Source organism: Bos taurus, chromosome 4 (genome assembly GCF_002263795.3).
Source record: "Bos taurus isolate L1 Dominette 01449 registration number 42190680 breed Hereford chromosome 4, ARS-UCD2.0, whole genome shotgun sequence".
NCBI classification, from domain to species: Eukaryota; Metazoa; Chordata; class Mammalia; order Artiodactyla; family Bovidae; genus Bos; species Bos taurus.
This window is the reverse complement of record NC_037331.1, coordinates 56,984,345-56,997,402: the sequence shown is the minus strand read 5'-3', so window position 1 is coordinate 56,997,402 and position 13,058 is coordinate 56,984,345. Positions and strand designations below refer to the sequence as shown.

Below are 13,058 nucleotides of genomic sequence, written 5' to 3'. Positions count from 1 at the left end.
CTGTTTAATGAATATGAAATAGCAGAAGTCAAAGGACAAAGTGTAAAGGGAAACAGAAATAAAGAAGCCAAATGACACCATCTCTCCAAGCTAGATTCCACTTCCATCAATACAGGAAGCTAATCAAGGGCTTCAGCATTATATGTCACTATGATTCTGTGGCAAACACTTCCAACTTACTTTTTTTTTTTAAAGAGAAAGAATATTCACTACAAGAGAGTCATTTTCTTTATCATACATCAAACAGAAGAAACTAGATTTACAAAGATGTATAAGATATAACAACCTTGTAAACTTTCACTGGTCTCAGTACTGGGGCGGGGTCGGGGGGAAACTATCAAAGAAATTTAGGGGGGAAATTGTGTACTGGATAGCAAAATGACATCACAAATTACTGTTAATTTTCTTAAACATGAAGAGGTAGTCATAGTTTTATAAAGGAGAATGGCTTTACTCTTTCTGTAAGTATGAATATGTTAAGTATTGGTCTTCAAATGTCTAATCCCAAATTGCTCTATTGAAAACCAAGATTAATTAGGAAGAGTAATATTAATAACAATTAGAGTGGTGAAAATGATAAAAATCATTACCTTGTGTATGTGGGGAGAGGACCAGTATAAATGTTTAAATTAATTAATATTAACTCTAAATAACATGATCATGGCATCCAGTCCCATCACTTCACGGCAAATAGATGGGAAACAATGGAAACAGTGACAGACTTTTTTCTTGGGCTCCAAAATCACTACAGATGGTGAATGCAGCCATGAAATTAAAAGACACTTGCCCCTTGGAAGAAAAGCTATGATGAACCTAGACAGCGTATTAAAAAGCAGAGACGTTCTTTTGTCAATAAAGGTCCATTTAGTCAAAGCTATGGTTTTTCCAGTAGTCGTGTATGGACGTGAGAGTTGGACCATGAAGAAGGCTGAGTGCTGAAAAACTGATGCTTTTGAACTGTGGTGTTGGAGAAGATTCTTGAGAGTCTCTTGGACTGCAAGAAGATCAAACCAGTCAATCCTGAAGGAAAGCAATCCTGAATATTCACTGGAAGGACTGATGCTGAAGCTGAAGCTCCAATACTTTGGCCACCTGATGCAAAGAACTGACTCATTAGAAAAGGCCCTGATTCTGGGAAAGATTGAAGGCAGAAGGAGAAGGGAATGACAGAGGACAAAATGGTTGGATGGCATCACCAATTCAATGGACATGAGTTTGAGCAAGCTCTGGGAGATGGAGAGGACATGGAAGCCTGGCGTGCTGATGTCCACGGTGTCCCAAAGAGTCAGACACGACTTAGCAACTAAACAACAACAAAAAACTCTAAATACCAAAGTCAAAATAATATTAAATCATAAGTATACATCTACAGATAATTGTCTTAGCAAGGAAAACGGCTTAGGAAAATTTTTAAAGGTGATTATTGATTTGCAGTTCTTTAACCTTCCTTAATCAGCTGACTAATCAGGTAAGCATTTGGGTACACTATAACATTACAGCTTAAAATTTACCTTTCTGCAATGTATTTCCTATCCCATACAAAACTTATTATGGACATGATCTAAAATTATGTATTTCAAATCTCATATTCCAACAGGTGAATAAACAAAAGCTAAACACATGGAAAAATTTAGCTTATCAATGTACTGTTTCTGAATAAAAGAGTAAAATCTTAAACTATTTTCAGAGTTAAGTTAGAAGCTAGAAAGCAGTCCTACAGTATTTTGATATCTTAAATGCTATCATAAAATCCTCTGGTCTACACAAGATAAATGCAGAGATAGAAGGAGAGAACCACAAATTGCCTGACGTCTGAAATGGAAGCAGAAACACAAAGAGTGTGTAATATGAAAAATTCTGAACTCTCCAGGTCTCATATATATGAAAAACCTCCTGATCTCAGTGTGAAGAGGGATTTAACTGCATATATGATCACCTGTTTGGAGAGGAGAGGTAAATATAGTAATATATACTATATGAAAATAAATATAGGAATAAAGCACTATGACGCACAAGCACTGCTCATATTTTTCCCATCTTTTCATTGCTGAGCTAGAGAATATAAAAGATAACTGTGGTAGCCACTTCATGACTTCTCAGTCATAGTAGAACTAATGAAAGTACAGTGATCCAATCTTACTCAGAAAACGTGTATTAGTTTTAAAAAGAGCACCAATGGAAGCTCTCTCAGAATATTCTCCTATAAGCTCTTAAAAGTTAGTTTGAAAATTGTCAATACAACTGGGGTTCTTTTCAATTCAGCTGCAGGTTACAAAGGAATACTAAAGATACTTCAAAACTTGATGTAATATCAGAAAATTTTAAACTATATGACATGATATAATGAAAACCATGCCAGCTAAAAATGAAAAGCCCACCAATGATAATTAGAAATGCATTTATAAGATAATTCAGTTTTCCCCAGTAGAAAAAGTATTGTCCTTTTTTGCTTCGTTATTGGCAGAAAATTTATTTCAGAGGCCACAGATTCTTAAAGTATTACAAAGTCTAAATAATACAAAAAAATTGGCCATCAGAATAAGTAATGCTTCAGATTTACAAGCCCCAGTGAAGCAAGATTTAGCTATATTAATTAGGGGTGTGTTACGTCTTAAAGTAGGTAACAGATGGATACTGTGCAGAATAAATGTGCACACCAATGGGTGAGATGTTCATAATGCTGAAGGGCAAGAGAGAGATGTATAGCTTGGGAAGTGATGTGGATAATTACTTGTCATTAAACAGCAGAGTAATTGCTTCAGCACATTCCCATGTAACTATTCCACATGAAATCTCAACATGTCCTTGGACTTGCTAAACATACATAGTTGTCTCAGATAATTTTAGCAAAAAGAATCAGCAGTGAATGATGCATCACACTTCAAAAGAAAATCATTGGTTTATTATTTAGTCTCACAAAACACTTTAGGGACTCTAAACATTAATAACAGAGAGATAAAAAGCCATTGATTTTTATATTAATAAGACCTTGGTAAAACCTCAGAAGACACTTTTTTCTAACCTGCTCAGACTACATGCCTGATAAAACTTATCATATATAAACTTAATTATTTAAAATATCTTCTCTTCTTTTGGAAAACTGTCATATATTCAACACTTGAATTTCATACAAAGCAAAATTTTAAAATTCTAAGTTGCTATAGGATGTTGTCTGAAATCAACGGATACAGAAGATTCTGGGTAGCCAAAACAAAGGGAGTGGCGTAAATTTCAAAGTCTCAACATACCCTAGAAAAAGCAAACAAAAACCAAAAATCAGGAGGAACAAATTAGATTACAGAAACTCATGACTCAGCATAGCTGGAAAACAGAAATTTGTCAACTTTAAATTACCCGTAAGTATAAATGTAAACATTAAATTAGAGCATGCTCTCACTGGAGCTCTTGTCTCACAGAGACCAAGAGTAGTTCAAGAGAATTTATAGAGAAAGAAGAGGGGACTAATGGCAGATCTGAACATGATTTACAACGACTTCTAGAAAGCCAATCCGATATGTAAAAATTGTGAAAAGTCAACAGTTCAATATGAGCACTGACATAGAGAAGGGACTGGAAAAGATACATTGGAGATAACAAGAAATCTCAGCAAGCTTTCATGTTGGAGAGAGAAAGAGCTTCTTTGGAAACTATACACAGAGAAATAAAGAAACAAAAGGAAATATTTAGATCCCATAAGACAAAAGAAAATTAAAAAATCAAAGGACACATGACTATTCCTAAGCCATGCCATCCAGGAAAGAAGCAATACTTTGCCTGCAGTGATAGAATAGAGTGCACTTCAATTAGGAACATCATAACCACCCTAACACACTGAAAAAACAAACAGACAACAAAAAACTCCTATAAAAATAAAATTGAGACTGATAACCCAAACAATTCATCTGATGAAAATTCTACCCCACCCCCAAAATTTTTCAAAACAAGGGAAACTGTACTGTAACACTCAAAGGTTAAATATCCTCAAACTGACATTAGGTTGATGAAAAATAAATTTAAAACTAAGAGAAAATGCATGATCAGAAAAAGAAATAAAAATTGACTGAACTCAGAAAAAATAGATAATCATACCACAGTGGACACTAAATTACAAAATACTAAACAAAAAGATTTCAAAGAAAATATAACAAGAGATAGTACAAAAATAACAGAGAAACAACTAAGTGAATAAAATGAAATTGACACAAAAATACAAAGGGTCACAAACAAAGTGGCTGAAACAGAAGACAGGCAAAAGGAAATTCAATTTACATAGAAATCAAATTTCTAAAGAATATTTTAATGGAATAGAGAATGGAATAAAAATAATATTTGAAATACTACTTAAATAAGGTATTCATTATGAAAGACCTGAATCTATACACTGAAAAGGACCACCTGGCATCAAGGAAAAAAAGACTTTCAATGATCAACTCCTAGTAAAACTAGTAAATATTAAAAGGAAAAAATTCTCAGGGTATCCAGGCCAAAAAAAAAAAAAAAAAATTACCTATAATAATGTACAAAGAAAAGAAAAGAGAATCAAACTAGCAAAGTTTATCAAATACAAAACTCAAAGCAAAATTCTGATAGCATTTTCACAAAACCCCAGGAAATAAAGTTGACCCTAAAGATTTACATCCAGCTAATCTACCTTTGAGTATGAAACCTACAGAAAAAAATGTTTTAAACATGTAATAGATCAAGGAATTCCATGTCTATAAGGCCTTGAGAAATCTACTAGAAGATGAACTTCACCCAACTAAGCAATTACTGGGGAAGTTAAGTCAAAAGTTAACAGTGTGTATTTACATATTTATTTGTAGACATAAGACACAAAGACAGGTCAAACACAGGAAATAATACACTACATAATATATACATAATATATTACATAATAATGTTCTCACAAAGTAGAAAGAATGCTGATAAAACAATGGGGTAAGAAGCAAAGGGAAAGAATAAAGTAGAATAAGCTTGTTGCATAGCAAACAGGTAGGTATACCACTAAAAGTTGACAAACCAGACATGAGAAAGTTAAAATTTTAAGTTGAGAATAAAGGCAAAATTACAAATGTGACTACTTAAACAAAAATAAAGAACTCAGAGATGCCAAAGGCATAGCTAGAGCAAAACCAGTAGGAGACTTTTAACATATTGCTGATAGATGAGGTAGACTAAAAATTGAAAAGATTTTTAACCCTGAAAATATAATTAGTAATAAAGATTCTATGTATATTAAATTTTACATCTGGAAAATGGAAAATAAACCTTTCTCTACATGAAACATCACAAAATGAATCATGTGTTAGGTCACAAGGAAAGTTATCAGTAAGTTCTATAAAATACATATAAATACCACTCTTCTTTCAGTGAAACAAAACTAGAAATCATCTAAGCAGATTTGTGGAAGACCTCTCCTAACTGGACATTTAAAAAAAAACTTTTTAAGCCATTTTTGGATAAAAGGGCAAATACAAACAAAAAACTGTCTTTTAAAAATGATAATGAAAACCCTACATATCAGATATTTTTACAGGACTGGTCAGAGGAAAACTCATGGCCTTAAACATCCCTTTCAATGAAACGGAAAGTACAAAAACAAATGAATTATCTTCAGAGCCAGAAATGGCAGCCCAAGTCTCTAACACTCTCCATCTCTCTCTTTTTCTGTTCCACCTCTGACTCAGTCAGAAAAGGCTTTCCACTTTTAAAGATTCATGTGATATATATGTATTAAAATATCAGCTCATAAAGGTGTTCGAAATAAAATTTTATATAACATGGTGATTCATACATGTAAAACTAAAGAAAGACATTGCCCAGCTTATGTTGCAGGTTCTCACTGTTCTTTCTATTTGGTCCTGATAAGGCAAAAGAGTTCCTGGGAATTGAACTCCCTGGAAGTACTAATATATGGCTTAGTGTCAGAGATACCAGACTACTAGACAAGTCTGATTTTTCATACTTCATTTATTTACTCTGTTTTGCTTCATTTTTTTATTCCATTCCCTCTTTTTCATCATATCTTAATATACAGAAAAACAGAAGAAAAAAGTAGGTCAGTTTCAGGTAAAATAGGTCAGGTTCCTACAGAAACCAAATTTTGAGACACACCTCTTCTGTCACATCCCTCTTGTATTTTAATCATCCCATACAGACCTCTTGACAAGCAGCTTTCCTTGGCCTTTCACCCTATGGCAGGAGCAGGTTATCAACCAACTCCTATGAGTTCAGCAGAGATTCACAGTTACTAATGCTGTTCTGGAATTTAAGCTTTTAACACTTGTACAAGAAGTAAGGGAGACAAGAATGGCCTTCTTACAGAAAAAGTAGAAAACTGGAGCAGCATTTTAGCTTCCCTTACCTTCTCTTTTTAATGGATATCTTAAATATTTAAAACATTTGATAAAATGATACACATTCTTATATAAGAACAATTTTAAGGATAAATAAGTATCTAAATTGTGATATAACCCTGGGGAGTTCTAAAAACCCAATGACAGCAAGAAAAGGCAAAATGTCTATAGAGTAGAAAACACCAAACTAAATGGCAAATGGACAGGAAGAAAACATTTAGAGCAGATGTAACAGATAAAGATGAATATTTACTATATAGAACAACTCAAATAAAAACAGGCAGAGATATCAATATCAACTAAAACAAAAACAAATTTTAAAAATGTCCAACATCACAAATAATTTAAGAAATATAAATAAAATCAAGATACTCTTGCCATGAAATTACAAATTGAAGATTTTTGTAATATCTGTTATTAGTGAGAATATGGAAAAAGAATCATTCTCTTAAAATGTTGGTGAGAATGTAAAATTAAACAACTTTACTAGAGGGCAACACAGCCAATGCCCACCAAAATTAAAGATCTACATACCATTTAATTTCCATATCTAACTTTCTCTTATTCTAAACAATCACACTTGTAAATTTTCATATAAATAAAGGAATAAAGGTCTGGAATAATACGCAGCAAATGGATAATGGTTTCCTATGGGAAAGGAATTGTATGTGAGTAAAAAGAGGAAAGAGCTACTTGTACTTTTTAATTCAATATATTCTTACCTGATGTTTGAATTTTTATGTCAAGAATGGTTGCATGCATACTTGCATAAGTTCCTAAGTTACTTTTTTAAAAGACCACAGTAAATTAAAGATATCATGTGTGATTAGAATATTTCAGATACTTTTAGTTATAATGGCACTTTTCAACATATTCTCTAGTCTCAGTGTTTTTATACTTTCCTTTGTGCTTTCCTATCTTTGTAATCTATCTTTGATTTTGGTATGGATTCCACAATAATATCTTCCAGTTCAAAAATTCTAACAGTAAATTGTCTAAAAAGTTTATCCTATCTATAATGGTATTTTACTTTTAGTGACATTTTTCATTTCTACAATTTCTAATTAGTTTTTTTTTTTTTTTAATATCCACACATTCTTATTTGGTTCCACCTGTCTGACTACATAATTTCTCACTCCAGTCCAGTGAAAGTTATTTTATCACTTACCCTATGGGGAAAAAAAGGATATTTATTTTAAAAATTTTAACAGGTCCACACATTAACCTAATTTTATTAACGTATAAAGCAAATTCATGTTTGTGCAACTGATATAGCTGTCTTTCTCAAAAGTAGATTTCTTCATGTTTTTATGTCATTTACAGTGAATACGGTAAAGTGGCCCTGCAGATATTAGATCTGATGAGTTAGACCAAATAACTGAGAATGGTGCCAAAAACAGATCAGCAAGTATCATAAATGTTTAATTTTCATTGTTCCAATCTTGCTTCAACTCCATTTTTAAATTTTCGTGAAGTTATTTAAAAGCAAGACTACATGCTTATTGCTTCCTTTGTGGCTCAGCTGGTAAAGAATCCACCTGCAATGCTGGAGACCTGGGCTCGATCCCTGGGTTGGGAAGATCCCCTGGAGAAGAGAAAGGTTACCCACACCAGTATTATTTAAGTTTGGATATTCAGGCTTCAGAAATTTTGCAGTACTTTCTTTATTAAGATTTATATATTAGGATTAAAGTGCTAAATAATGCAACAAGGATCAGCAATTGTCAGTCAAGTGAAACAGGTTCTTTCTAAGCAAGGGATCATGAAGAGAAATATAAGATATTAAATAGTTCATTTTAACTTAGAAATATAAATAAACATTGATTTGTCAATCTTTTGATGTTATTTAAAGATACAAAACAACTATTTAGGAATAGCTAATACCTACTCCAGTATTCTTGCCTGGAAAATCCCATAGCCAGAGGAGCCTGGCAGGCTAAGGGGTTACAAAGAGTTGGAAAGGACTTAGCCACTGAGCATGAATGCATGAACAATAGAAGTAATTAGTCTAATCATCCTCTATTATTAATTTATTCCTGTTTTCCATATGTCCTAGCACATACTCTGCACTATTTAAATGAAGGTCTTAAATAAACTATTCACATAGATGGGTAGATAGATGGACAGATAAACAGATGAATGGAAATGAATCAACTATTCAACAGAAAGCACCAATCTCATCTTAAATTAGTCATACCTAGTATGACCTAGTTACGATCAGAGAAATGGCAAATCTGATTTCAAATTAGTCAAACCTAGTGTGACCTAGTTGTGATCAGAGAAATGGCAAAACCAAGTGGCAAGTAGGTGAGATAGAGCAAGGTGAGAAAATGGAAGAAGTCAAGAGCAGAAGCACAGTAAAAGCACCTCATGGAGGAGGCAAGCCCTCAACTAAGGTAGAGGAGAAGGCTTTACAATCAAATGCACAGCGGCAGAGATGATGACCTGTGGGCCACAGTGACATCTTAGAGTAGGAGAGATGCGTGGAAGTTATGCATGACTAAGAACAGAAGCAAACTGTGCAAGAAAACACATGCTCTTCCTTTTAACCACATCTTTGTTTTGCTATCACTGTAAACATTTTAAATAAAAATATGAGAATAAGAGTTCAACTGTCTAGCCCATCCTCCTCATTCTACCTACAGTAAATTGTCATCAGGCATAACAAAGGGGAGCAGGTATTCCAAATAGTCAATTACTGGTAAAAAGTTAATAGATATAACATGAATCAAAATATAATAAAAACAAAACAGTAAAAGGTGAGTAAGCACATCTTAAATCATCTTTGATAACTTAGACTCATTTAAGTCCTTACAGCACCCATGAAGCAAAGAAAAACTGTTATCAATAATATATATTAAACGTCAATGCATGTCAGGTATTACAAGGTATGCTTCTTGTTATCACTTCACTTAACAGTTACTGTGCACTCTTGTGAAGTACTATTACTCTTGTTTTATAAATAAAGAAATTCAAGTTTGTAACACTGCTTACCCATCAATGAGAGAGTTAGCAATAGGTCTGATTCCACAGCCCCAATACTTTGTCATTAGCATTGTGCGTGTTATACAATTTTTAAAAATTAGTAGTTGGCAACAATCTTCCCCTGAAATTGAGCCAATGTGACTGTATTTACCCAGAGTGTCAAGAATATTGTCCCAGAAGTGATGGACCACCTTTTTCTTGATCACAGTGTACTACTAGTAGGTGAGTTCCTCTAGATTTTATTCGTACAAACAATTCTTCCTTCAAACTAAATTACAGCAAAAACACTTACCACAAAGGAAATTGCTAACAAAATCATTATCTACCTCAGTACAAACTAATGCTATTACCTCCAGGAAACAGAAGCAACTGAATTACATAATAGAAATATTAGTTTAAAAGGTCACTGGATGTCAGGATGCATCATTTTACAGAAGCCTCCGGAGACACCATTCATCAGAAATTACAGTGCTTGAAACACCAAGTTCAATGCCATGATTCAGCAGATCTCTCTCTTCCCTAGCTTATTTAGCACCAGTTATGAAGATCTGGAAGGGAGAAGACAGTTATTCTCTCCCTGAAATATTTCCTTTCACTTATAAAGAAGAGAGAAAACCAGAGAGGCCTCTCTAAGCAACACTTTATTAAATATATATCTAATACCCTATATAAATATATAGAGCCTGTACCCAGAAATCAGCTTAAGGAGGAGCCAGCTAAGTCCCAAACTCTGACTTAATAATGAAACTAAGACTTAGTAAAGGGTTTAATCCAATCAAATGATGATTGAAAGAACCACAAGTAAAGAGGGGTAACAATATTACACCACTGCTCTCAGCTAGATAAAAGCCATTCAGTATAACAAAAAATGAACCAAAGATACTAAACTTAGTGATATTTTCATCCTTCTATGTCATTTAAAAACTTCAGTTTTTTCTTCTGGAGCCTACACTTGCATAGTAAAGGAATTTGGTGAAAACTGAGTCATTAGCGTTTGCAATACATTAAAATACTTTCCTAACTCTACACTTAATGTAAGTGAACCTGAAATAGTATTCAATAATCATATTAAGATAAGGATGCCTATGTTTTAAAATGTTTGGTAAGACCTGCGTATACACTCCAGAGTACTAATTTGGGATTAAAAAGCAATTATAATTGCCAAAGAGCATACATTGATCACTGATCCTACCACTCTGTATACAGAATACTGTATACAGCTCATGTTAAACATAACCAAGAAACTCTAGTAAAGGGAAAGAAACAGAAAGAAAAATTTATTGGACGTCAAATGAACTGAAACCTGCAAATTTGTCTTTTTCTGATTTTAATTCCAAGATTCACTTTTTATAAAATGCACAGGAAAAATTATTAGTACTAGGGATCAAGTACATCTCTGTTAATTTAATATGCGCCCTATTAAATTTAAAAAATTAAATTTTTTAATGTCCTGTTACAGACCTCTTTGTACATTAAGGTTACTATTGCAAAATAATATATTTACCAAGTTCTCTCTGTATCAAATTAAAAAGCTGGAACAAAAGAGTATAAAAAATATTATTTTATTTTTTTAAATTACACACTATTTACATTTCTTAAATTTTAAAACTGAGTATTTTCTGCCACTATGATTCTTATTTTATCAAAACACACCCCTAATGTTCACCATATTCTAATACATAAAATATAATAGAACACTTTAGAATAATCTTTAGCTACATCTTTGACAGCTAGACATACATATACCCTATGTCCCAAGCAATTCTATTCTTAAATCAAAAGCCAAGAGACATTCATATATATATATATATATATATATATATATATATATATATATATGAGAAAATTTAAGCTGTATCTACAGTTTCCAAAAAATCAGTAACAACCCAAATGTCTATTAACAGTAGAGCTGAAATATAAATTGTCCAGTAATCTTACAGAGAAACACTTCATAGCACTAAAAATGAACTTTCTCTACACATAGTGGGGATGAAGTCATCGACATATTGTTGAGTGAAAGAAGTCAGATACAAAAGAGTATGTATTACATAATTCAATTTACATATACCTTTTAAAACAGGCAAAACTAATCTATGGAGCTAATAATCATTTGGGTGAGACAGTGACCAGAGGGAGCCTGAGGAAGATGATGTTCTCTGCATTCATCTGTGTGGTGGTTACCTGGCAACCACCTGGCAAAAGTTCACCAGGCAGTACTCTTACAATGCATACTCATTTCTCCTTACCTGTTATATTAATACTTCTACTTAAGATCATCACTTCAAACATTAATCATACTTTAGAATTTTCCTAAGACTGCATCCTGGAATAATGAATTCATTCTAGCAATAGTTATCAGAGTCATCAGCTTCTAGTCATGACTTTCTACTAATTAATCATGTGATTTTTAATATAATTTAACCCCTCAGTGATTATTCTAATAGTCAAACACATCTCAGAACTTCTGGAGATTTTTTTTGAAAAATGTTAAATCATTTTTATTTATTTAACAAATATTTATGTGAGCTTACTGTTGGGTTGACCAAAACGGTTGTTCAGGTTTTTATAGAGATGTATGGGAAAACCCAAATGAACTTTTTGGCTCACCCAATATATATAAGACACTGTTGTAGAAACTTGTCGCTTTTACTCTAGTGGAAAGAAATTAGAAAATATGCAGCAAACATGAGAAGGGCAGAAGGAAGACATAAACTGCAATTAGTAATTGGAAAGTATGAGTTCTTAGTCCTCCTTCATGTCCTACTCTTTGTGAACCCATGGACTGTAGTCCATCAGGCTCTCCTGAATTGGAAAAGTATAGATATACACACACCAAATGAAATTTTTAATCCAGTATAAACAAATCTGAACACGCAAACACAGAAGGGAACCTCGCTTTCAATAACTATTTCACTATGCTGTGAGGTAATCTTCTCCCAGGGTTAACACTCCAGCATAAATCCTCATGAGTAAGTCTTGATAACATATGAAATGTTTAAGCATTTCCTTAAAATCACAGAGAAAAGAACTGAAACCAAAGAGGCAGATTTTTCAAAGAAAGAGATTAAGTCAATAATTAAGAAGGAACTTTAAACAACCAAAATATTTTAAAAGGCAGTGTTAAAAGAGAAACTTGATATTGGATTGTAAAGAAGCAAGAATTTGTATTTGGGAGGGATTTGACCTACAAGACTTCTCTATGATTTAATTCAAAGAATAGAAATTATCAGTTAGGAGCTTTGAAAATATATTAAAATATGACATATGTTTAAATGTTTATTGCATGTAAACAATAAAAGGCATACACAAAATTACATCCATAATAAATTGATATTTAAAGTACCCTATCATATATCTTAAAATATTATAATTATACATATATGGTATAACAAAAATTAAATTTTATATTCTTTTTTTACTGAGCATTATATCTAAGTATTTTTAATATGTCAATTTTTACTATAATTCTAGCTAGGTTAATAAGAATGTTTGTATCAGTAAATACACCATTCTTAAATAGAAATATATATATATATATATATAAATTTCTAAAAAAGCAACATTATTTCTTAAAATCTATTTTAATAACCTTCTAGGACAAAAGTGTAAAACACAAGCAAACTAAAAAAAAAAAAATACTTATGTATGGGTATACTAAAGTCAAATCGCCTAAAAATTCAAATAACAGAATAAAACAGCAATGAAACTCATTGAGGC

General features: G+C 32.4%; 1 protein-coding gene across 6 annotated transcripts in view; it reads right to left on the bottom strand.

The window, feature by feature from the left end:
* IMMP2L (inner mitochondrial membrane peptidase subunit 2) overlaps nucleotides 1–13,058 on the bottom strand; it is a 961,484-nt gene that overhangs the window by 725,292 nt on the left and 223,134 nt on the right. Inside the window, exon 5 of one of the 6 annotated variants that reach the window (XM_059885867.1) lies at nucleotides 7,395–7,941. The exons of the other annotated variants lie outside the window; for them this stretch is intronic. Within the exon in view, the coding sequence (XP_059741850.1) occupies nucleotides 7,875–7,941 (67 nt within the window). The 3' untranslated portion in view covers nucleotides 7,395–7,874. Of the gene's footprint in view, nucleotides 1–7,394; nucleotides 7,942–13,058 lie in introns of those variants that run through there. 6 annotated transcript variants of the gene reach the window in all.